The sequence below is a fragment of the Ictidomys tridecemlineatus genome, chromosome 9 (assembly GCF_052094955.1).
Source record: "Ictidomys tridecemlineatus isolate mIctTri1 chromosome 9, mIctTri1.hap1, whole genome shotgun sequence".
NCBI lineage: Eukaryota > Metazoa > Chordata > Mammalia > Rodentia > Sciuridae > Ictidomys > Ictidomys tridecemlineatus.
Window position 1 is genome coordinate 59,727,874 of NC_135485.1, and position 27,290 is coordinate 59,755,163.

Below are 27,290 nucleotides of genomic sequence, written 5' to 3' on the forward strand. Positions count from 1 at the left end.
AAAAGCTGCTAAACTATTAATCACTGTGTGACCCAACGGGGCCACTCCTGGCTTTCTTTATTTAGAAGGCTCATAACCAGTGATAAAGTTGGTAATGCCAAGGATGAGATGTATTCACAGGCATGTTAGAGAGGAAGTGATTCAAGTCATATCTCAAGGAGAGACTAAGCCAAGCATGGCCTATTGCTTTAAAGAAAAGTCCCAGTGAAGTCACATATATCTGCACACATTTCACTGTGAAGAACTTAGTTATGGAGCTGTCCCTAGATACGAGGGAAGCTGAGAATGGAATTTTGGGGTTACGCACATTTGTATCTTGCTAAAAATTAGGTTTCTGTTAATATGAGGGAAGGAGCTAATGGAAATTGGAAGGGGAACTAGCAGGTTTCCACCCTCTATATTCCTTGGTTCCAGGTCAAATGAAAAGGACCAGATTTGTTCCTAAGTGGCTTTTATTCTTGTTCTTTTGCATCTACTGCAGCACAGAGTTGTCTCCATCTCACACAATTAGGGCACCCAGAAGTTAAATAAAAATGCAAGGTTTATTTGATCAGATACTCATTTCTTGCTAATGTGGGCATTTATACTCTTATTTGCTTGAAAGTAATATTTTTCAGTTTGTCAAATCTTAATTTCATTCCTATTTGATTTCAGTATATAAGAAGAGTCTGGGAGATGACATTAGCTCTGAAACATCTGGTGACTTCAGGAAAGCTCTGTTGACTTTGGCAGATGTAAGGTTTTATTTTTTGCTGTTAAACTGTTTAATAAGCTGCATGCTCAATAATAATTCTTAGGGAGTTAAAAAAAAACAATAACCCTGAGACAATGAGATTGCAATTTTCCTTATGAAATGATTTGATCATGTTTACATTTGCATTGTCAACAAAATGTTTAACCAAGAACATAAAAATACCCATGGTGGTGTAGCAAAATAGAATCTTGTCTGGTTCTTTATGGATTAGAAGCATTTTGACTAGATTTCAGAATACATTAGAAAATGTCCTAATAAATCACCTGACATAAAGTAATTGTTTTTCATTTCTGTTATAAGTGTCTCCATTTTTAGAATATGTTTATTTCCTTTCAAACTCCAAAGATATTTATTTCTTAGAAGTTAAGTGAGAAGTATGATACATGAGATATTTTCAGATATGGGTATTAAATTCAGAAATGAGTATCAGTTTCAGAATTTAAAAAAAAAAATGACCTGCAGCTTCATCCTTGTCACCTTAGAAAAGCTGCTAAACCATTAATCACTGTGTGACCCAACGGGGCCACTCCTGGCTTTCTTTATTTAGAAAGCTCATAACTTCAGTGATAAAGTTGGTAAGGCCAAGGATGAGATATAATCACAGGCATGTTAGAAAGGAAGTAGTTCAAGCCATATCTCACCAACTTCTTTCAGCTGATTTTCACCGCTCCTAATGTGTGAGAAAATCCCAATCATAGCCTCATCCTGACGGCTGAACAGCACTTGTTCAAGTGAGGTATTTTGTCATTAGGAAATATTTATCCTAATTATGGCTTCAATTAAAATGCTGAAAACCTTATGAATATTGAACCCAGCACCTCAAGTTTATGAAGCATTGCTGCAAACATCTGCTCTCAGAGGCATGTGAATATGACATGATGTACCCACAGGGGGTGGTAGAGGAGGGCTCCAGGGCAGGGCTTTAAACTCAGAGCTGAGCTCTCCTCATGCCTTACTCACTCTCTGTCTCTGAACAAGTTACTTCAAAAGCTTTTGAGCATTAGTTTTCACTTCTGTGAAATTGAAATACTGATAATACCAACCCCTGAGGTGCTGTAAGGAAAAAGAGTATGTGCAATACTTAAAGCATAGAAAGTGATTAATACATGGTGACAATAGTTCATATTATTAAGGCTAATAAAAATTAGACTTTTATTATTGGAGCAGAGTGCTCAATTGAAAGAGAACAAGAAGAAGGCAAACTTACAGCTGCAGAGGTCAGCCGCATACCAAAGAGATCAGGCAAAAAATCAGACAGGTGTACAAGAACCTAATGTTTGAAAATGGAAACAAAGTCTTAGAGCCAAAAGTTTTGTTCACCTATAATTTTCAAAATAATTCAGGCAATCTGTTTTCCCTTTCTGTTTTTCATCTTTCTATAATGTGCTAAAGTACTTGTTCATAACCGGACATGCACACCTCACTACCGAGTATTTAGTATTAGAGTTGGTAACTTCGAAGTCCAGAGTCATATTTTCTCTCATTTGTGGAAATTAGAGATGAAAAACAAAAAATAAGTGGGAGACCAGGAGAGTAGAAGTAAGGGACCAGGGGAGAGAGGGGGAAAGGAAAATGTAAATATTCCCATACACGGTTCTTCCCCACTCAGTTTCTAACAATCTCATGTTAATGTGGTCCAACTGTTACAGTTGCTGAATGGATACTGATATGTTGTTATTATTAACTTAAGTCTACGGTTTGCTCTTTTACAGTTCTAAAATTTTTTGGGAGGGGGTATCAAGGATTAAACCCAGGGGCACTTAACCACATTCCCCAGCCCTTTTTATTATATTTTTGAGACAAAGTCTTCCTAAGGTGCTCAGAGCCTCGCTAAATTGCTGAGGCAGGCTTTGAACCTTCGATCCTCCTGCCTCAGCCTCCCAAGCCACTGGTATCACAGGTGTGCAGCACGATGCCCAGCAATTTCTATGGGTTTTGACAAATGGGCAATGTCATACATCTGCTATTACAGTATCATACAGAATAGTTTCACTGCTCTAAAAGTCCTCTGTGCTCTGCCTGTTTATACCTGCCTCCCCCTTACCCCTGGAAATCACTGATGTTTTGCTATCTCTGTAGTTTTGCCTTTTTTTCAAATGCCCTATATTTGGAATCATATACTGCATAGTCTTTTCTGACTGGCTTCCTTCACTTAGTTATATGAATTTAAGATCCCTCCATATCTGTTCATTTCCAGATGGGTCATGTCTTTTTATCACTGAATAATATTCTATTGTATGGAATATTTGTTTCACTGATTGGAGGGCATATTGGTTGATTCCAAATTTGAGGAATTAAAAATAAAACTTCTATTAAACATTTATGTGATCATTATTATCCAAAGTACATGTATAAAGACACAAATTAGTGTGAGTATACTGTGTATACAACCAGAGATATAAAAAAATTGTGCTCTATATGTGTAATAAGAATTGTAATGCATTCTGCTGTCATATATAAATTTTAAAAAATTAATTAAAAAAGATAGAGAAAGAAAATGCTCAAGATATACAATACTTACTATAAAACTATTTCTCATTAGGTTTTCAGCTCAAATTTGTACTCTCTATGATGTTTTTAAAAAATCAAGCTGAGAATTTATTTTAAACTGATCCAAATTCCACTATCATTTCTAACCCCAGACCCCCTCCCTTCCCCTCCAACCCCTCTGCTCTATCTAGAATTCGTCTATTCCTCCCATGTTCCCTCTCCCTACCCCACTATGAATCAGACTCCTTATATCAGAGAAAGCATTCAGCACTTGTTTTTTGGGGATTGGCTAACTTCACTTAGCATTATCTTCTCTAACTCTCTCTATTTACCTGCAAATGCCATGATTTTATTCTCTTTTATTGCTGAGTAATATTTCATTGTGTATATATGCCACATTTTTTAATCCATTCATCTATTGAAGGGCATTTAGGTTGGCTCCACAGTTTAGTTATTGTGAATTGTGCTGCTATAAACATTGATGTGGCTCTGTTCCTGTAGTATGCTGTTTTTAAGTCCTTTGGGTGTAGACCAAAGAGAATAGCTGGGTCAAATGTTGGTTCCATTCCCAATTTTGCAAGAAATCTCCATACTGCTTTCTATATTGGCTGCACCAATTTGCAGTCCCACCAGCAGTATATGAGTGTACCTTTTTACCCACATCCTCACAAACACTTATTTTTGTTTGTCTTCATAATAGCTGCCATTATGACTGGATTGAGATGACTGGAGTGGTTTTGATTTGCATTTCTGTAATTGCTAGTGACAATGAACATTTTTCATATATTTGTTGATTGATTGTATATTCTCTTCTGAGAAGTGTCTGTTTAGGTCCTTGGCCCCCTTTATTGCTTGGGTTATTATGTTGTTGTTGTGTTGTTGTTTTTTTTTTTTTTTTGGTATTTAGCTCTTTGAGTTCTTTATATACCCTAGAGATTAATGCTCTCTCTGATGTGTGAGGGATAAAGATTTGCTCCCAAGAAACTTTTTAGTTTGAGTCCATCTCATTCATTGATTCTTGATTTTAATTCTTGTGCCACAGGAGTCTTATTAAGAAAGTTCGTGCCTAATCCCACATGAGGGAGATTAGAATCTACTTTTTCTTCTAGTAGATGCAGTGTCTCTGGTTTTATTCCTAAGTACTTTATCCATTTTGAGTTGAGTTTTGTGAATGGTGAGAGATGGGGATTAGTTTCATTTTGTTGCATATAGATTTCCAGTTTTCCCAGCACCATTTGTTGAAGAGGCTATCTTTTCTCCAATGCATGTTTTTGGTACCTTTGTCTAATATGATATAATTGTAATTTTGTAGGTTAGTCTCTGTGTCCTTTATTCTGTACCATTAGTCTACCAGTCTGTTTTGGTGCTAATACCATGCTGTTTTTGTTACTATTACTCGGTAGTACAGTTTGAGGTCTGATATAGTGATGCCACCTGCTTCACTCTTCCTGCTAAGGATTGCTTTAGTTATTCTGGGTCTCTTATTTTTCCAGATGAATTTCATGGTTGCTTTTAATATTTCTATGTGGAATGCCATTGGGATTTCGATGGGAATTGCATTAATCTCTATAGTGTTTTTGGAAGTAAGACACCATCAAAAGTGTACCAGCCAAGAAAAGCCCAGGACCAGATGGATACACAGCTGAGTTCTACAAGACCTTTAAAGAAGAACTAATACCAATACTCTTCAATTTATTTCAGAAAATACAAAAAGAGGCAGCACTCCCAAACTCATTCTATGAGGCCAATATCACCCTGATTCCAAAACCAGGCAAAGACTCATCAAAAAAATAAAACTTCAGACCATTATCTCTAATGAACATAGATGCAAAAATTCTCAATAAAATTCTGGCAAATCAAATACAAAAAAAAAAAAAAACATTTATGTGAAAGTTTTTGTGTGGACTTGTTTTCTACTCATTTCAGTAAATATCAAGGTGTGCAATTGTGGTATCATACAGTAAGAACATATTTAGTAATGTAAGAAATTACCAAACTGTCTTCTAAAGTGGCTATATTATTTTACATTCCCACTGGCAATAAGAATCCAAGTTCCCATTGTTCCACATCCTCACCAGTATGTGGTATTGTCAATGCTTAGGATTTTAGCCATTCTAATAGATATATGGGGGCATATTACTGTTTTAATTTGCAATTTCCTGATGGAATGTGATGATGAACATTTCTTCCTGTGCTTTCTTGCCGTCTGTACCTTTTTGACAAAGTGTCTGCTCGGATCTTTTTCTCATTTTTTTGATTAAGTTGTTTGTTATCTTCCTGAGGTTTAAGAATCCTTTACATATTTGGGACATAAATCCTTTATCAGATATGTTTTGTAAATATTTTCTTGGTGGCTTATCTTTTTATCTTCTTAACACTTCTGAATATTCAGAGGAGGTTGAAGCCCCCAAATTTATGTGATTTGCTATAGATATTATGACAAGTCAATGGCAAAGCCAGAACTGGAGCTTGGAATCCCCAATTCCTCTCTGTTTCTTGGCCTCTGTTAGAGGAAAACCACCAAGATGTCCTGCTGGTTGGGGTAATGAGTGTTAGAATCTTCTGTCCTCAAAGGACTGACTTTATTTTTATCATCCCTATTTAGGGTAGAAGAGATGAAAGCCTGAAAGTGGATGAACATCTGGCCAAAAAAGATGCCCAGGTCTGTAACAGAGCAAAGAAAATGTCTCCTTTAACTGTTCTCCCCCTTCCTGTAGACAGAGTGGTTCCATCCAGAGCTGATCACTCCTCTGCTGTCAGGGCAGCAGCCTGGAGACAGGGGCTCATCCCACCCCAGCCTCTGTCTTCTCCCACAGAGATGATCATTCCCTTGGCTCCTGTTACCCCCAACCTCCAGATTTCTAGTCTGCTAAAAGTGAGAGTCTTAGATAATAGATGATCTCACTGACCTCTAAAAGAAACTGAAGCCCCCACTCTTCTCATCCCACCCCCTTAAAAAGAGAGAGAATGAATTGTGTCTGTTACAACACGTAAGTCTTCTTCCCCTTGTCAATAGATTCTCTATAATGCTGGCGAGAACAAATGGGGCACAGATGAAGATAAATTCACTGAGATCCTGTGTTTAAGGAGCTTTCCTCAACTGAAACTAAGTATGGACTCACAATCCTTTTTGTTTTATATTGTTCTTGCAAAGTTTTTAGGTTCAATATACAGGTTTTGGGAAATGCCGTTAAAAATTATAAACTCTGTTCCAGTTTATGTATCAACATTTCAGGAAACAAACCAGGCAAGCGGTATTCTAACTCAAGGCAGTGCTCACTGACGCTCCTCTTTGTTTTTCCCTAAAGACCAAGTCGATTACTTAGTGAATCATGGGAAATAGCTGGTAGAAGGAGATGGCAGAGAAGAAAAGAGAATAGAAAGGCCTGAACAGAAAGGGATGGAGGAGCCTGGCTCATTGCTGCCACCCTACCTCTCCGTAGTTTGCTACTTTCCAGAAAAACCAGGCATTGCACATGAATTTTTGTTGGTTGATTAATGCTGATTCATGTCCAGCTCTCTCTGATATAAAGGCAAATAGGGGAATGAGGAAGACCAGCTCTTTTTGTCAAAGCAACAGTTATGTAGAGCTGCTGAGCACCTACCCTCTCCGCATGCATCTCCCCCAAATGGCAGCAGCCAGAAGCCTGAACTGCCTTGACTGTGAACATCTTCTGACTGTGGCTTCCAGGTGTCAGGTTAGAGAGCACCCACGGTGCATGACTAACCTTATGTTGAGCTGATGGAAAAACGAGGAAACATAAGGATATTACTATGACTTTTCAATTCTAAAATAAGTCCTTCCTTAATTTTGGCATTAGCTGATTTCATAAAATAATGGTGATATATTATAGTTGCTTTATTAATGTCTTTGTTTGAAAAATGAAAATCAAATGAATCCAGATATCTCCCTCAAAGTTTTCTTTTTTTCAAAATTTACTTGGAAAAAAATTTACTTGGTTTATAAAATATGCTTGTATACTTGGTGACACATGTACAAGTTTTGCTTGGGGCAAATACTGATCAAGAAATTCAAATGCCTTCTGGTGGCTGTAAAAATAGGCCATGCTGCCTTAGGAAATGGTTCGCTCAGCATAAAGAAGTCTTTATGAATAAGACTTAAATTATTGAAATCTTAATCATTAAGATTTTTTTATCAGATAAAACACTGGACTAATGACCACAGAATTATTTCCCAGGGGCTGCTATCATTTTAAAAAGACCATAATTAAATTAGTTATCATTTAAACTTTCAGGTAATTTTAAATTCTTCAGCCTGGGAGGAGGGAAGAGAGATCATTGAAGTTCATATTTTATTGTATTCAAAGGAGTTTTTGAGCTTGCTACTTGGTCTGCTGCATAACAAATTTAAAAACTGAAATATATTCAAGTGTGTTCAGTTGGGATACTTTAAATATTTTTGTGGTACTACTTTTTAGCATTTGATGAATACAGAAATATTAGCCAGAAGGACATTGAGGACAGCATTAAAGGAGAATTATCTGGGCATTTTGAAGACTTACTGCTGGCCATAGGTAAGCCCCAGAGTGCTAATAAACAGAATTACTTTGCACTTCTTTTAACTCAGTCAAGGTGAGCTCCTTTCATGTAAGAATCCTGACTGATCATCTTTATGCTCCCCACAGCCTCCAGCATAGTCCATGGTAGAAACAATTGACTCAACAAATATTGTTAAATGATGCATGAAGAAGTAATCTTTTTACCTCTTACTTTGCCTTTTAAATTTATATTTGGCTTGTCGCTATGTTTAGATTGTAGTCTCCTTAAGAGCTAAAATATTACGTTTCTACTGACATTTTTATTAAGGCTTGTCGAAAACTAAGACTTAAGCCAATTTGGTATTTCACTGTATTTGGTTATTTTTGAAAGATGTCAGTAGTCTCCCAGAGTAGAACCAAGGTCAACTTGAGGTCTCTTCTTCTGTGGTTGAGTTAGCAGGGGATATGTCAAAAAGAAAGTAAATTTCAGGCTGGACCTTTTACTATTTAGACACATGCATTAACAGGCAGTCAAAAACACAGTTATATAAGCATGAAGTCTCAGCAGTATGTCCTTTCAGGCACCAGGAAAGAACCTTGCAAGAAAGGTACATTCAAAGGGATGAGATACTGTTCAAAGAGAGGATTCTTGCATGTGTTGAAAGCAGGATTCCTAATTCAACAAGCTTCAGATGTGGGGCTTTCAGGATTTGCTGGATTAATCCATGGATAGCTAATGGTGCTAGGAGATAAGATCTATTTGGAGGAAGGAGGTCAATAGGGGGATGCCCTGGAAGCATTTACTTGTTCCCTGGCACTTTTTCTATGTCTCTGCTTCCCAGTGCCATAAGCTGAGCAGCTTTCCTCTGCGCTGTCCTTCTACCATGACATTCTTCGTCACCTTGGGCCCAGAGCAATGGAGTCAGCTGACCACAGACTGAAACTTCTAAGATTTGTGAACTCAAAGGAAACTTTTCCTTATTGGGTATTTTGGTCTCAGTGCCAAAAAGCTCACAACACAAGACACTTATGTTTATGGTGGCCACTGGGCTTACCCCATACTCCTTCTCCACTGGTGCCAACACCTAGAACACACATCTTGTCATTTCAGCAGTGAGAAGCAGTTTCTAATGTCCATCACAGCACCTCTGGTGACTATGTTTCTATGTTACTAAGTTATTCCAGGGTATTCCACAAGTTATTTCTCTCCAAAGTGGAGCCTAGGATTCATTATTTAGATGTTAATGTTTACCCCTGGAGGGTGAACTCCTAATTAGACTAACTTAAATTTTATTTTTAAATAACTTATCATGTTCTGGGCACTGTGTCAAACTCTTTATAAATATTAACAAATTTAAGCCTCCTAATAATCCTGTGAAGTAGGTACTATTATTATCCCCTTGGTGGAGATGGTAAATCTAAGGCACAAAGAGATTAGATGACTTCCCCAGGTTACCTGGGAGAGCTGGGATTCTATCTCAGGCCCTTAGGACCCATAGTCTGTGATGTGAACCAACCATCTGAGGTGCTGCAGTGGAGACACAGACGGAAACACAGTCTGTGCTATAGTATTTTAAAGTAAATGACCGAAAATTTACTAGAGAACAAGCATCCTTGAAGTTCCAGGCCCCATTCTAAGGGCTTCTTCCACTTATGATATTTCACTTCTGCCTTTTCAGTGCCAAGAATAGGGCTCTTTATCCAAATGCTAACTCAAAACAACAACAACTTTTAACTCAGACCTGTTAAAAGATAAGCCAAGAAAGATAAAAACTTTGAATTAAAAAACTTAAAATCAGTTTTCATAATTAGTTCAGTAAAAGTTACAGTGGCAGTGAGGTAGCCAGTTACTTTTTTTTCTCCCATTTCATACTGTGAATCTTTACATTAATTTTGCTGTTTTGCCTGCTCTTGCTAAACTGTAATATTTGAAAATCTTTCTTGAGATGAACAAACCCTCACTCACTGAGTGTTAATAGCCTTCTGCCACTGCAACAGAATATCTGAGATAATCAATTTAGAAAAAGAAGAGCTTTATTTTGAGTTTTAGAAGTTTAGTCCATGGTCACTTGGGCCTGTGGCATTACTATATATCATGGTGAGAGTCATGGTGGCAAAGGAGGCCTAATCATCTTATGGCAGCTAGAAAGCAAAAAAAGAGAAGGAAGGGGCTGGGGTCCAATAATCCTTCAAGAACACTTAACTTCCTTCCACTTGCCAAGGTCTCGGCTTGGCACCAGAATCACGAGCCACCACACACCTTTGTAGGTTCAAACAGCAATTCTTTATTCCCGCTCTCACACCGCCTCCACACAGGTCCAGGGGCAAACCCGTTCTGCCGTCTCCCGCACAAACCACCTACTCAACGAGGCTATCTCCAAATCCCATTTTAATCTCACGAGAACTCAACGGGAACAAGCAGCAGGAACACCCTAATCCCAGCAATAATCTTCAACTTCCAACTTCCCTAAAACCCATTATCTTAAACTGGCAACGCCTTAAACTCAAGGAGCCGGTTACTTCCTCAAACCTGATCAGCTCTAAACCCGGATCTGCCTAGGTCCTTGAGCAAGGTCACCTCATTAAAGCATGCATGCAATGTCCCATCAAATGTCCTCTAAGCAGCATGGGGTACGCTTGGCAAGGAAATTTCGATGCGTCATTCCTACTTGGTAATGGCCCTCAGCATCCACTAAGATTCCACCACCTCCCAATACTATCATAGCTAGAGACCAGGTCTAACATGTGGGGTTTCAGGGGACATTTCAGATATGAGCTGAGAGACATTCTTGGAAGTATATATTGAATGAAGCATTAAATTTAGGCCATAGTGTACATTATTTTATCAATTGAATTTTAAAAAAGACTTAGAATTCAACTTTTTTTTGTTGTTGTTGTTCTATGGATTGAACCCAGGGCACTTTACCACTAAGCTACATCCTAAGTCTTCTTTTCCTTTTTTTTTTTTGGAGAGCAGGTTGCCCAGGCTGACCTTGAACGTGCCATCCTCCAGCCTCAGTCTCCCGAGTCACTAGGGCACTAGGATTACAGGCATGCTGCACCATGCTCAACTTCAACCAGTTTAAATTTTAAAATATAGTCACATTTCAATTCACTATATCAGAATATAATTGGAATAAAACATTTTTAGAATTTTTTCATTGAAATAATAAATAAATTTTTTGAGATATAATTTACATACCATAAAATTCACCCAAAGTGTGCAATTTAGTAATTTTTAATATATTTATGGAGTTTTGCAATCATCACCACAACCTAAGTTTAAGACATTTTTGTCATCCCTCAAAGAAGCCCTGTACTATTGGCAGTACCCATTGGCAGTCACTCCCCATTCTGCTTACCTTCCAGATTCTGGAAATCATTAATCTGCTTTCTGTCTTCATAAATTTACCTATTCTGGATATTTCGTATTCAAGAAATCTAAAACAGTATGTCAGCATATGGTTTTTGGCATGAAACCATCTAAGCATTTCATCTTAGAATTGTATAATAAATAGGAGCGTACTAGTTGTCAAATAAAACCAAATCCAGGCTGAAATAGAGATTTATTCAAAAAGACTCTTACAATAGGGAGAACCCTTTGATCTCAGAAATGTGCAAGAATCTCAAAGTCAAGCAGAAAATTCTTCCCTTTTATAAAGAGGATAAGCAGACCTGAACAGGAATTATTAGGGCGAGTTGGATGAGCAGGGGGTCATAATCATTAACGTTTGAATGGATGTGTGTCCTGCTTGCTGGATTCTTGGGATAAGCTGATGAAGGGGCATGGTCTTCACATTAGTGCATGCCCAGGATTGGGGGCAAGTCAGAGTTGAGGGGCCTATGGGAAGAGAGGCCTGACTCAAGTTTGGTCAAGACAATTAACAGGGTAGGGAAAGGGCAATTGTGAACTCTTGGTTTTAATTAACTCTATTATCCTCCCCAAGTTTCCCTATCTATGCTGTTGGGTGCTAAAAAATACTTCTTTACCACTAAAATATACTGCCACCTCCCCATACTTTCAGACAGGAAGAATAGATCTGGTACTCAAGAACATAAAGCAGAGTGCCCTCTGCTTTATAAACCAGAACATAAACCAGAGCTAAAAGGAGAGAAAGAATTCTGAAAATAAAGGATTGTACAAATCTAATTAGGGTCTGGGTTGAAAGACTCAATAAGATAAAAGAGGCTACAATGATTTTTGATCAAATTATTAAGATTTACTTAATAGGAGTTTGAGAGAATTTACTTAGCACCAATTCAAATGGCTGGTTTCTTGTCAGACAACTTCACACACTAATAGTTTGTAGGGTTCTATTTCCCTTAAATCACTTACCCGAGATGATTAGAAGACACCAAGGCTTTCCACTGTCTTTAAGAGATTCTCTTAGCCCCTATGAGACAGTCAAGATTTATTCTTGTCCTGAGACCCAAAATCCTTTATAAAAGCCATTCACTTTCTGTGAGATTACTGCCCACAGATCAGATTCAAGATTACAAAAATAATTGTGCTGCAGTAAATAGGTTTGTTCCCTGTAGACTTCTATTTCTATTTTCACTTTATTTCAAGGATAATTAATTCACTCATGTTTTTGGCAGTTTCCTATTTCCGGTTTTGTTGCTGCTTTACTTGTTATTTCGAAATAAAGATGTTGAAAGATGATGGTATTTTTTAGATGACAGAATTTAAAATTACAGGCACTACCTCTAATGTAGTTACTTCAACCAGCTTATAAATTGTAACTCAAATCATTTTAAAAGAAAATACTTCCATGAGAGAAAAAAATGGTTTTAAATTGAACTCTAGTGCCCCTTTTTACCTAATGAGTTATTTGGAGCCACATCTCTGCAGTGATTAGGCCCAAGTTATTCATCAGTGGCCAAAGATGTTGGGAACTGAATGATGTACACCCTAGGGAATTATCAGTGTAAGCGTAGGTGTTCAGTGTGTCTGGGATATAGAGATGAGTCAGACACCGTGGGAGTTTCTTTGGCAGGTAATTTTATTTTCCCCATGGTTGAAGATAATTACCGTGCTAAAGTTCTGTGCAAATATGACATTATAAAGCTTTGAAATTCGGGTTAAGCAGACTTTCTTTCATTCTAAATAAAAGCCAGTTGTGGGGAGAGGGTAGAGTGGTGTAACAATCCCAAGAACCTTCTTTTAAAAACATATTACCGTAGATTAACCCAGTTTCTATTAAATGAAGCCAACCATCGCTTTGCTTTTTATAACAGTTCATTGTGCGAGGAACACACCTGCGTTTTTAGCTGAAAGACTGCATCGAGCTTTGAAGGTAGGTCTGGAAATTTCATACACATTCTTAGCGTCTCTCGTGGAGAATATAAAAAAAAAATGCTTAATATTGATGGAATGTCATATCCCTTTTCCACTTCACTGTGTTCCCTTTTGTAGCTAATCTGTCTACTAATTTGTCTCATTGTTCAATATAGAGGATTCCAGTTAATATAGAGACAGCTACAGCAAGTTGTTGGCTAAATGTTTATTTCCCTCATTACACAATGAGACTCGTTTTAGAATGCCAGACCTCAAACTTAACCCCTGAGATCTGGTGGCTTCTCAAGCAGCCTCACTTAAAATAAACCAGGCTGAGTCAGCAACCTGACTTTACAGGATATTGAAGCCCTGTGTTTTCACGTCTGTGTTTGCTGCTAGATGATGAACTTCATGAGTCATGTTCTTATGTATCTTCAGGCCCTAGGACAGGGCCTGACACATAAAAGATGCTTACCTTGATTTCTTTACTTGACGTTTCCTGCACTTTCACATGTACCTTCAAAGTAATGTCCAAAGGCTTGATATCAAGTCAGAGACACGGCATTTGATAGAAGAAAAAGTTGGCTACGACCTACATACTCTGGGGTCGGGCTCCAAATTCCTCAATAGGACACCCATAGCACAAGAGTTAACATCTAGAATCAACAAATGGGACTTACTCAAACTAAAAAGTTTTTTCTCAGCAAAAGAAACAATAAGAGAGGTAAATAGGGAGCCTACATCATGGGAACAAATCTTTACTCCTCACACCTCAGATAGAGCCCTAATATCCAGAGAATATAAAGAACTCAAAAAATTAGACAATAAGATAACAAATAACCCAATCAACAAATGGGCCAAGGACCTGAACAGACACTTCTCAGAGGAGGACATACAATCAATCAACAAGTACATGGAAAAATGCTCACCATCTCTAGCAGTCAGAGAAATGCAAATCAAAACCACCCTAAGATACCATCTCACTCCAGTAAGATTGGCAGCCATTATGAAGTCAAACAACAACAAGTGCTGGTGAGGATGTGGGGAAAAGGGTACACTTGTACATTGTTGGTGGGACTGCAAATTGGTGCAGCCAATTTGGAAAGCAGTATGGAGATTTCTTGGAAAGCTGGGAATGGAACCATCATTTGACCTAGCTATTCCCCTTCTCGGTCTATTCCCTAAAGACCTAAAAAGAGAATACTACAGGGACACTGCTACATCGATGTTCATAGCAGCACAATTAACAATAGCAAGACTGTGGAACCAACCTAGATGCCCTTCAATAGATGAATGGATAAAAAATGTGGCATTTATACACAATGGAGTATTACTCTGCATTTAAAAATGACAAAATCATAGAATTTGGAGGGAAATGGATGGCATTAGAGCAAATTATGCTAAGTGAAGCTAGCCAATCCCTAAAAAACAAATGCCAAATGTCTTCTTTGATATAAGGAGAGTAACTAAGAACAGACTAGGGAAGAAGAGCACAAGAAGAAGACCAACATTAAATAAGGATGAGAGGTGGGAGGGAAAGGGAGAGAGAGGGGAAATTGCATGGAAATGGAAGGAGACCCTCAGGGTTATACAAAATCACATACAAGAGGAAGTGAGGGGAAAGGGAAAAATAATACAAGGGGGAGGAATGAATTACAGTAGAGGGGGTAGAGAGAGAAGAGGGGAGGGGAGGGGAGGGGGGATAGTAGAGGATAGGAAAAGCAGCAGAATACAACAGACATGAGTATGTCAATATGTAAATCAATGGAAGTGTAACTGATGTGATTCTGCAAGCTGTATACGGGGTAAAATGGGAGTTCATAACCCACTTGAATCAAAATGTGAAATATGATATATCAAGAACTATGTAATGTTTTGAACAACCAACAATAAAAAAAAGTAATGTCCAAAGCACCTGATTTCTCTCCCCACACTCTCCCCACTTCCCAAACCTCCCCCCTCTGTGTCCAGTCATCTCAGTGGATAACCCCAATAGGAGCTGCCCTTGCCCAGCTCATTGAAAATGGTACCATTCACCCCCAATCTTGTCCAATCCCCTCAGCTGTCTTTCCATTCCCCGACTATGCCAAAGCTACTCCTGCATCCAAGGCTTTGCATTTGTTGACCTCTCTGCCTGGAATGGCCTTCCTCCAGATCTCTCTGTGGCTCCTTCTCATCTTTTTAGATCTCAGCTCAGATGTCCTCTCCTGGAAGAGGTCTTCCCTGATTATGCTATGTTGGACGGTTCCCTGTCAGTCCCTCTCCATTCCATTTATCTGCTTTATTTTCTTCACAATTCTTATTAACATTTACTTATTCAATTAGGTGATTTGCTTTACTGTATCCACCTATTAGAAATAAGCTGCATGAGGACAGGTATAATCTGTGTTATTGACTGCCATATCCAGAGTATGTGGAACAAAGCCTGGGATACAACAGATGCTCATAGGCATTTGCCAGGTGCATAAATAAATGGAGTCAACACCCACTGTACTGCTCAGCTTATAATTTTACCCTCTCCTTCTCCATTATTCTTAAGCAATGCATCATTATTTGGTCAAATCCCTTATTAAGCATCTCTCAAACCTTCCCATTTTCTCCATCCTTACTGCCACTATTCTAGTTCAGTTCATCACTGTCTGTATTACTGCAGTTATCCCATGGCGGGGGGGGGGGGGGGGGGCGGGGCGGGTCCCAGAGACTCTATTTTATTTTATTTTCCCTTGTCTTCATTTTACTCCTGCCTTGCAATCTGTTCCACATATTGCAGTCAAAGCAATCTTCGAATCCACGAATGTGATCTGATCTCAACATTCTTATGCTTAGAATAATGTAATAGTTCTCCACATTTGGGATCCAATTAGAGCTGCATTTCATGGTTAACAAGGACTGGCCTTTCCAGACACATCTCTTGCTATCCTTCCTTGTTGTTGATATACCCTGGAATGTGGCATTCTTCTTGACCTAAATGTTCACTCACAATACAGCTTTCATTCTTTTATTAGAACATCGTTTCCTCTATATGAACCCACTCCTATTTCCCCTGGCTGATTATCTAGGATTCATTACAAATGACACTTCCTTGGACAGACTTTTCTTAATCTTTAATCTTTTTTATCACTAATGTATACTTCCATGGCACCCAATATTTCCCATATCAGATCATTTTACAGTGGCCTGCTTTCTTGCCTGTATCCTTTACAAAATTGGAAGTTTACCAGGGATGGCTCCTCTGTTCTTCAGGATTTAGCATGGTTCTGGCACAGAGCAGGGGCTCAATAAATATTTGTTGAATAAATGAATGGTGGAGTTTGGTGGTAAATAAATGAAGAAGAATCACTTTATGCACATATAGTTTATAGATATAAACATAGATCTACATAACATTTTGTGACCCAGGGGATATGCATTGTCAACACCTGCCTTTCTTAACAGGGTGCTGGAACTGATGAGTTTACCCTGAACCGAATAATGGTTTCTAGATCTGAAACTGACCTTTTGGACATTCGAGCAGAGTTCAAGAAGCATTATGGCTATTCCCTATACTCAGCAATTAAAGTAAGTTTCTGTTAAAAATAGCCAATGTCTTTTGCCCTTCTTGATTCATCCTCTTTCTCTAATATCACTTAAAACACAGAGATATATGACTTAAATTTATTTCTTCTTGTCAACATGTAAATGTGTTTTCTGAATTTAAAATAATTATAGCAAAATGTCCTTAAACATAGTGTCTGATTTTTCAGCTTTAAAATTCCAGATGTCTGATAGACAACACTTCCTTTTTTCCTTTTGCTTTACTTGTGTGTGTGTGTGTGTGTGTGTGTGTGTGTGTGTGTGTGTTACTGGATTTTGAACAAAAGGCCTCCCTCATGCATGCTAGGCAAGCACTCTACCACTGAGCTACATCCCCAGCCCCTCTCATCAAATTTTTAGGTTTACTGGTCATCAATTTTTCTTCCTTAGTGAAACACATGTGCAAGTTGTTTGCCTATTACTTACACTGCAATGTTTTTAGTTAGTTCAGTGTTTAGGACAATGTAAGGGAAAATTACATATCTTAAATTTCCTCTTTGTGGGCTCGGGTTTATCTCAGTGGTACAGTGCTTGCCTAGCACATGCAAGGTCCTAGCACCACAAACAACAATGACAACAACAATACATTTCTTCTTTGTTGTATACTAAAGACAGCATGGTTCTGCAGCATCAGTTCTTTTCATTGCAGAGGTAAGACACTTTCTCATTTTTAACAGTTGTATATCATCCCATTCTTTGAGTTTTTGTACCAATGACATCAACAGATGTTTCTGATTCCATGCTGTTATAAACAGTGTTGCAGTGTGCACACATGATTTCAAGGGTGTCTGAGGTGTAAATTCTCAGAGGCAGGATTGCTTAGACAAATGTAAGTGCATTTTTAAATTTTGGTAAATGTTACCACTTGACCTCCATTTTCCGCTTCCAAGAAGAAATTGTTTCACTACAGCCTTGGAACAGAGGGTTATTTTTGACCCCCAACCAAACTTTTTTTGTTGTAACAATCTGAGAGGTTAGGAATTTATATCTTCAGTGTAGTTTCAGTGTGCTTTTTTTTCCCCTGGGTGTGAGACTGAACATGTTTTCATGTTTAAAATGCCATTGGTACTTCTTTTTCTATGCTGTATCTCTCTATATTCTTTGTCCCTCTTCTTTTGGATTTTGTTATTTTGAGTCCATTTCTGAGACTTTTTTTTTTTTTAGTACCAAAAATTAAACTCAGGAGCACTTGACCACTAAGCTACATCCCCAGCCCTATCTGTATTTTATTTAGAGACAGGGTCTCACTGAGTTGCTTAGTACCTCACTATTGCTGAGGCTGGCTTTGAATTCGTGATCCTTCTGCCTCAGTCTTCCGAGCCACTGGGATTACAAGCCACTGAGACTTCTTTTTATGGAAGGTAGATTAGCTTTTTATCTTATAAATACTTTCCCCAATTTTTTATTTGATCTTTTACTTGACTGGAGGTATTTTTCCCAAGCAGAAGTCTTAAATTTTATTTCATTGAATTTATCAATCTTTTGTAGTTTCTTGGTTTTTAAGCAGATTGGTCCATTGTATTTCTATTGTTTCAGAGAACAATCTTTCTAAACTGTGTTATACTGCTTCCTGTTTTAAAGAATGAATCTGATTTTCATTGTTCTCAGATCTCAGTTTATATAATTATATACACAGGAAGATCAAATAAATTGCAAATTAATCATAATTAATAAAGAAGTAAGACTGGCAAAATATGTGCAAGAAGCTTCTATACCTTAAGGCCATGGTTGAAAGTCATAGGAACATGGCAACTGGTAAATAAATGGCAAACTAAGGGATTAGCCACAGACTCGCTGACAGTCTTATTTTGATTCATTTTTCTACCTTGGCCCCCACATGACATATGAAAGACTTCAGAGTCTCAGTACAAGCTGATTTTCTGGAAGAAAGTGAAGCTGAAATTGAGCCAGGCTGTTCAACCATCCCAATCATCAGGGCCTAACTGACTAGGGTAAAAGGATGGAGTCCAGGGCTGGCTTCCTGCAGGCTGCATGGCTTCCTTGCGTCTGTTTCCCCATCCTCCCTCTAAAAATCTTCATTGGAGAGCTGGACCCAGGTGGATTCCCCAAGGACCAAGCTGGGGATTGGGGCCCACAGGGGAAGCTAGGACAAAGAAAGAAGCAGCAGCCCAGCAGCCAGAGCCCAGAGGAGAGCGTTCACTCTTGAGCATTGAAAGTCCAAAGCTGGGAGTGGAATCACGCTCTCCAGACACCCAGTCTCAGATGATGATCATTGGTAAACTATGTACGGATTCTGACCCTGGTTAGCCCCACTGCAGCTATCTCTTCTCAATTCCCTAGGAGGGTGGAGTCCCCTTCCTTGTAGGAGATGATGCCTAGACATGGCCATCAGTGATGCCTGGCTTAAAGCATGTTCCAGTGTCACTGTGAGCAGCTGTGACCTTACCCAAGATAGCCTCCCTTGAACAGATGCAAACATTGGCCTGACCAGGCCTCTCCGCAGCCATCTTGAGAGCATTCCTGCTTCGGAGTCCACAAATGGCTTTTTAATGAAGAATGAATTAACATAATCAGTTTTTTTTCAACAAGATTTTTTTTCAACATTTTTTTTTTCTTTTAAGCCCTAGCCTTTGTGTTTACACTAAACGAAAAGTTTAGTTGACAAGAAAGGCAGACTTGAGTCCTAGTGCTCTAAGAAATGCTGTTGACCTGAAAGCTGAAATCAGGAACTTTAAAAAGCAACTGACTCTGCCTGCGGCTTAGCACAGATTTCAGCAACTATTCACTCTCAATCCTATTTGAATCGATCCTGACACATTACAATAGTTTCAATCATCAGAGGAAGATTCAATAATGTTAACCATATTGTACTTACTAAGGCAGAAAAGTAGACTCATACATTTTATAACAATTGTCAGTAACAAGGTTGACACACAAAGAGGGCTTTCAGTTCACCATCAGCAAACCAGAAAATTCAATTAAGCAACGGCTCTCAGTCCCCCAGTGGTCTGCGTAATTGAGACTTATTGTATTAGAAAACATTTAAACTGTTTGTAGTTTGATAAAAAGAAAAATCCATCACTGAAAAGTTCAGTTTGTGATTTGAAATAATATAAATCCTTTCATTTCTACCACCTAATGTACATTATTGGCTAATCTTATTATGTTTTTCCTACCGACAAGCAGGATCTTTTAAGATGGTTAAGTTTCTGAAATCTAGGAGGCAGAGTTCCACTTCATTTCTTGTCCAAGCCTTTAATTTAGTTTTCTCCCTTCCTCAATACCCTAAAAATTTTTCTACTTACTAACACCTTTCTCATGTGATGGTTGATGGAAAGGAAAGGAAGAACAGATGTAAAAAAAAAAAAAAAGCAAATTTGTATCTTCTTTTACTTAACAAGAAGATGTTAGTGGAAAATTTGATTGAATTACATTTGGTCAGTAAATTATGTACCCATCTAATAAATAAGGCTCCTTAATGGAAAATACAGTAGCTACCCTCAGTAAACTCATAACCTATGTGGAGGCTTGTAGTAGGCATAAAAAATTACATGACAATTGAAACAACATGCAACTAAGTATCAGTAAAGAGAGAAATATAGGAACTGAGAGAAGTTTGGGACTAGACAGGGAATATTTCTTGGAGCCGACAGTGTCTGCTGCCTCTCTGTTCGACAGCATGCACTGAGTATCTCCTATGGGCCAGCTGCTCTGCTGGTCAACGTGGTTCCAAGATGAACATTCTGGAAACACAACTACAATGAGAGGCAGGAGGAAAAGAAGCAATAAGGCATTTACTTGATTAGAGTCTACGTCAGGCAATATTAAGAAATAAAATCCAAGTGCCAAGATGAGTTCAGTTAAAAAGAGCTTTGAAATCAGGGAATTTGTATTACCACTTCATTCAGTTTAAAATATCTATTAGATGCATGTAATATGCCAGGTTTATGGTTACAATTCTAGGGAAGGAACTATATTTCCTATTATAATTATAAATAAATGTAAAATCACAATTATGGTACTATGAGGGAAAGAGATATTGTGCTATAAGATCACATAACACAAGAGCTTGACTGACAGGAAAGGCTTCTCTGAGGAAATTCTTATTCTGATCTGATAAATGATAATAACAAGGCTGAAGGCTATGGAGGTAGGGCATTCTAATAAAAGGAATTGCAAATGAAAAGATCTCATGGGTGAGATATTTTGATCATAATGAAAAATGAGGATAAAAGAACCAGATCATGCAGGACCTTTTTGATAATGTTTAAGGATGTGTGTCTTCAGCTGAAGAGTAATGAGAAGCTAGCTAGCGAAGAGTTTTATGCAAGACAGGGTCATGAGCATTGAAAAGATCCCTGTGACTATGGAGAATGAATTGAACATGAGCTAGAAGAGATGGAGAATGTGAGTTAGGACAGTCATATTCTAGTAGCTGTGGGTTGGTTGCAAAGAAAGGAAAGGCAAGGATTCAAAAGATTTTTAGTAGATACAACTTGAGGGACTCAGTTTGATATCTTGGTGTGAGGAGTGAGGAACAGGTATCAAGGATGACACCCAGGATTCTAAGTCAGGAAGCAGAATGTGGTGCCATTTCCCAGAAGAAGGTCAGGTCTTATGGCTTCCTCTTTCTGGGGAGTGGGAGGAAGTTCATGAGTCTGAGATGCCTTTGGAACATGTAAGTCGAAATGTCCACAAGACTGAAAGTGGACTTTGATGAGATAGACTTTGAAAATGAAATATGTCCCTTTAGGAAGAAAATATAGAATGAGAGAAGAAAGCTTAGAATTGAGCTTTAACAACATCACTAACATCTAATGGCTGACTAGAATAGGAGGAGCCTGCGAAGGAGAGGAAGCTAGGCCAGGCCTGAGTGTAGAAAGAACAGCACTCAAGGGAAGAAAATGTTTCCAAGACAAAATGAACAGGATGCTATGTCCTGCTGACAGAAAAGTAAGCTGAGGGCTAGGAAAATGTTTTTACTCTTGAGGGGTATGTTGGTCATTGCACTTGATTTACAAATATAGTAATTAACATCTTGGGTAGAGCTTAATGAATCTGTAGTCACACTAGTGACAAGAGATGAAAACCTAGATTAGATTTGCCGTGGTCAGTTTTGGGAAAGGAATAAACTCTAAAATACCACAATGAAAGAATTGGCAGGATTGATGAAGTGTGAAGAGTGAAAGATGGGCTCAAAGTTGGGAGAAGAGAGAACCATGGTACACAGGCCCACAGAAGCATTTAGTTAGTTTCTTAAGAAAAATTAATATGGCCTAAACCAGGCATGGTGGAGCATGCCTATAATTCCAGTGACTCAAGAAGCTGAGGCAGGAAGATCACAAGTTCAAGGTCAACCTAGGCAACTCAACAAGACCCTGTCTCAAAATAAAAAATACAAAGAGCTGGGGATGTTAGCTCAGAGATAAAGTGCCCCCGGGTTCAATCCCCGAAACAAAACAAAAACAAAACAAATAAAGAGAAAGAAAGAAAGAAAGAAAGGAAGGAAGGAAGGAAGGAAGGAAGGAAGGAAGGAAGGAAGGAAGGAAAACAATTAATATGACCTAATTAGAAAGGTATAAATTAGGCTACTCTCATAATTTCTGCATGTATTTGTTTTTCTCTATTGGTTCTGTTCTTTGCAGTCAGATACTTCTGGGGACTATGAAATCACACTCATAAAGATCTGTGGAGGAGATGACTGAGATGAAGGAGATGAAGATAATCTCTGAAAGAAACCTGCTCCCAAGATGGACTTCTCCAATAGCTCTGCTTGCTTCTTTCTCATAGTATTTAAAAGTATAAACAAGTATAAAATAGCAACTTATTTGCCTCACAGAAATTTTTATAGCAATAATAACAACTTATTATTTTAAAGCATCTCATTTATAATGTAAATTTTTTAAAGTAAATAAATGAAATCTATCAAGTGGTATTAAGGATCTGCTAATACTATCCAAACTATATGTCTGCTTAGGAAGTCAGAATCTTCATACAGATTTAAACCGCTGCATATAAATCTGGGTAATAAAAAATCACTGCCTTTGATAAATATCTGTAATTTGTCTACTTCTTTTTTAAAGTCTACCAATATGTATGGTACCTAGGCTATTGACTAATGGTATTTTAAAACATATTTGTTATAAAATCTGTTGATGCTTTAGTTTATCTATTACTTTATTAATCACAGTCTTTAAAAAACTAAAAATAAAGATGTATGTGACTCTGTCCTAACTTTTCAAGCTCTAGGAGTTTCAATGCCTAAGTTCTTTCAGACCACAGAATACATCTGCTGAACAATTCATCCTACCACTTCCAGTCCAAATGGCATGCATGAATTGTGGTTGCATATGCTAAATGCTACTTTCTCAGAAATAGGTATTTACAATCAAGCCTCTTAGGTGTCTTTTCCCCCCAAGACAGCAAAACTGTACTTGAGAAAAAATATAACCTTCATGTTCTTTTTGAATGGGATGTAATAAGACATACCTTGGCTGATATGAAATACATGAAGTAAAAACTTACAGTTGGGATTATCAGTCTAGAATAAAATGAGCATACTGCAGCAGCTATGTCTGAATCCAGGGCTTTTGAGTCATAGGATGGTAAAGAGTACTTAAGCTAATGTCTTTGAAGTGCTTATCCTTGTGCCAAACCATATCTAAACTGTAGCAGGTGGGAAGGAAGAATATACAGGAGAAGAAAGCTAGACGCAGAGAACCTACTTAGCCAGTTAGTTCTATAATCAATACCTAAAATGTGACTTGAACTAAGATGATGGTAAGGGAGAATTAAAAAAAAAACCCACTCAAATATTTAGGAGAAAAAAAAATGGAGTAAACATGGTAATTGAAGTCATCAGGTATCAAGTATGCCCCTACAATTTTGGCTTAAGTGATTTAGTAAATGTGTGTATCCCCAAGGAATAAAGTAATGCTTATACTCACTGACATTGTCAGAATTCAAGTGCTGTTAGCTGTCATTAATATGTCCAAGCACACCAAAATGATCATGACAGCACTGCAGGCATTTCTGAGTAGACTTCAGCTCACCTACCACACACCAAGCCTGTGTTAAGTAAGTGTTAGATGCAAAAAAGACACTGAGACACATTTTCTTTTTCCAGGGAACTTTAAGTCTGTTTAGGAAGACCTGCAAGCCAATAAATGTAGCAATCACAGTGTGTACTGAACACTCCCAGGGAAATGACATTGTGGGCAGGAAGCAGAAATTCAGCCTTTTGAAGGTTACAAACTCAACCAATAGAAAAGGAGGTAGGATCTCCACACAGATGAAAGCACTTGCAGTTATAGAGCTATGAACTTTCATGGTGTGTGTAAAGCTTCACCAAAACCTTGGTGTGGTTGAGGCTTAGAGTACAGGTAAGGTGAATAAGCAAGGGTCAGATTATTAAGCAAGGAGGAGTCATGGGAGGAACATTCTAGGAGGATTGCAATTAGGGAAATGACGAGACGTTGTCAAAATTTAATTGATTAGAGGACACATTAATCCATTGTACATTATTGTAACAAAATACCTAAGGCTAGATGATTTTATAAAGAGAAGAGGTTTATTGAGCTCATAGTTCTGAAGATTTATATGTCCACATCTGGTGATGGCCTCTTTGCCCAAGGAAGCTCAGGGCATCTCATAGCAAGAGACAGGGAGCTCTCTCTTCTTCCTCACATAAAGCCACAGTATTTAATTATAAGGGGCTTCACCCTGATGACCTCATCTAGTCCTTGTCACCTCCTAAAGGTCCCACCTCTAAACACTTACTAAATTTCTGCTTTTCTTAATACCTCAGAACAGGAATTTCATTTCAACACATGGAGTTGAGCTGTAGCTCAGTGGTTGAAGTATGTGCTTAGAATGCACAAAGCCCTGGGTTCGATCCCCAGCACCACACAAACACACACTAAAGTTCAGCACATGAACCCTTGGGAACGTACTTAACCATATTTAACCATGGTAGGTTGGAATGAAGAAGGTATTGGAGAAGAAAGCTAGAGGCAAGGAACCCACTTAGCAACCCACTTAACTAACTTAGCAAGTTAGTTCTATAATCAGTATTAGAAATGTCACTGAAGTAAGATGATGGTAAGGAAGAACAACAACAACAAAAATCCTCAATATTTCAGAGACAAAATTGAGCAAACACTGATCCAAAGTCATCAGGTATCAAGAATGCTCCTACAATTTTGTCTTAAGTAATGTGGTAAATGCAAGGAATAAATCAATAAATATTCACTGAGTGCTTACTCTGTGTCAGGTACAATGTTCAACAGTGTAGTTGATTTTATTTTATTTAGGATTCTTGCTCCTTTGTCCCATCTGATCTCAAACTTCTAGCCTCAAAGATCCTCCTGCCTTGGTCTCCTGAGTAGCTGGTACTATAGGCATGCACCACCACACCTGACCAGTGTAGTCTATTTTAAATTGCTAAACCTCAAGCAACCTTACACTATAAGTACTAACTCACAGTACAGAAATGGAGCTTAGAGAAAGGAAATGGTTTTGTCTTCACAAGAGTCAGGATCTAATCACAAGTAGCCTCACTCCTTTTTCCCAGCTCTGAACCACTATTTGGCCTTAGGATTTTTCCATTCCAGGGTCACTGTTCTTTTCAATCCCAGAATGTGAGCTGCTTGACAGCAGGGATTTTTGTCTGTTTCATCACTGCTGTGTCCCTGGTGCTTGAAATAGTGCTCAGCACGTAAAAGCCACATGAGAAATCTTTGTCGAATGAATGAAATTCTTTTTATTCTAAGCATTTGAACTATGCAAGTGAATTTGAGTGGCTATTTAAACATGTAATTATACCTCACCTTCCTAGGTGGAGAGCCCTGGTGAAAATTTTATCCATGTACAAAGTACTCTTTCCAAGCTACCCATCACTAACAAGAGAAATATTGTAAGGTGGCCAGGATATTGGAACTTTTTGGAGAAGCAACAAGTTTAAATGCATATGGGATTCCCTTTATGTAACATTAAGTCAAACTCCTAAAAGGGCATTGCAAAGTACTAACTTAACCTTGGCCACATTGTTCAGAGTTGTGGAGAAGGACTCTTTATCCCTGTAGATTTTAACATTAATTGTTCTCTTTTCTCCTGGGAAAAAATGTTTTGTACCAGTAGAGCTTCCCCACATTTCTTCCTTCCTTCCCCCCTGACCCATCCTGGCTCCCTCCCTCATTCGCCTCCTCTCTCTTCCCTCTGGCTGTCTACCCCTTATGCATTCTTGACAATAGGGTGCCCCATGATGGCCACACGAAGTAGCCTTTATCTCCATAGAAAGGGATGAACCACTAAGCTGTTCTGAATGTCGATGTATACATTGATATCTCTAAATTCCATCATAGTAGGTGCCCAGTAAATATTCACGGTAATGATTTATAAGGCAAGGTAGAAGAACTTTCCTGCCAGCCAGACCAGAGTGTTTTAAGGAGCATAGAAAATACTGATAGGAATAACCTTGAAAAGTATCAAATGCTATTAAAATGTAATACACAATTACAGTATTGTATTAGAATATTTTAGCTTTTATTTTAAATTTGAATTGAGGCCTGGGCATGTTGGTACATGCCTGTAATCCCAGTGGCTCCAGAGACTGAGGCAAGAGGATTAAGAGTTCAAAGTCAGCCTCAGCAAAAGTGAGGCACTAAGCAACTCAGTGAGACCTTGTCTCCAAATAAAATACAAAATAGGGCTTTGGGATGTGACTTGGCGATCAAGTGCCCCTGAGTTCAATCTCAGGTACCCTCCAACCCCCAAAAAAGGGCTGAACATGTGACTGAGTTTTTAAGCACCCCTTGGTTCAATCCCTGGTACTCCCCCACAAAAAAATTGAATTGAGAACTTTCTATATATTCCAAATACTGTGCTAGATATTTTAGATTTCATATATCACTTATTGTAAACATGTTCTGAAACAAAGCATAGTTATGTGTCAATATATCCCCATTTTATGAATAAGGAAAATGAGAGTTGGAAACCTTAGATAACTAGTCCAACATTGCAAAGCAGGGAAGCCCAGGTTTAGGATTCGGTTCAGTTGAACTTTACATTTATCTGTGCATGAGTGAGAATGTAAAGGGAGTCGTGATCATGTGAGAGAACAACAGAAAGAAAAACAACAGAGATAATCAGAGGAAACCCAGGAAGCTCTCCTCCTCCAACCCTTCTATTCATCTTTCCTGAGATACCCTGGACCAGCTGGAGCTGCGGAAAGCATATTTCTGATTATTCTGATAGGATGAAGCTATTTAAAGACAGCTCTTAATGATCCTTTTGAAGAACTACTTTTTAAAATACTTAAACACCTGACTGAATAAGAGGGACAGTATATAGCACAGGAGCAGTTCCAAGGTTAAGTTCATGGGCCTTGGGGTCAGGATGCCCAGATCTATTGACTTCAGAAAAATTATTCTTTGAAGCCACATATTCCTCACCTTTAAAATGGGGATAGTAATATACCTATTTGAAGGTATGAATATATATATATATATATATATATATATATATATATATATATATGAATGAGAAAACATTTAAAAGGTTTGCAGCTCAGTTAATAACCTCAGTAAATGTTCTCCTAAGCCAAACATAGGACTCTAGGTGTATGCCACCTAGAGTCCCAGCTACTTATTTGTAAAATTTTAATTCTAAAATTTTTATTTTAATTATAAGACAAACTTACAAGGTAGGTACTACTATTACTGAGGAGGCTGAGAGG

At 38.2% G+C, this 27,290-nt stretch overlaps 1 protein-coding gene across 1 annotated transcript in view; it reads left to right on the forward strand.

The window, feature by feature from the left end:
- Anxa3 (annexin A3) overlaps positions 1–22,607 on the forward strand; it is a 64,529-nt gene extending 41,922 nt beyond the window's left edge. The window contains exons 7-13 of the mRNA XM_005337274.5: positions 655–734; positions 5,850–5,906; positions 6,261–6,354; positions 7,684–7,779; positions 12,982–13,040; positions 16,457–16,579; positions 22,201–22,607. Of these exons, the coding sequence (XP_005337331.1) occupies positions 655–734; positions 5,850–5,906; positions 6,261–6,354; positions 7,684–7,779; positions 12,982–13,040; positions 16,457–16,579; positions 22,201–22,260 (569 nt within the window). The 3' untranslated portion in view covers positions 22,261–22,607. The remainder of the gene's footprint in view (positions 1–654; positions 735–5,849; positions 5,907–6,260; positions 6,355–7,683; positions 7,780–12,981; positions 13,041–16,456; positions 16,580–22,200) is intronic.
- The last annotated feature ends 4,683 nt before the right edge of the window (positions 22,608–27,290 follow it).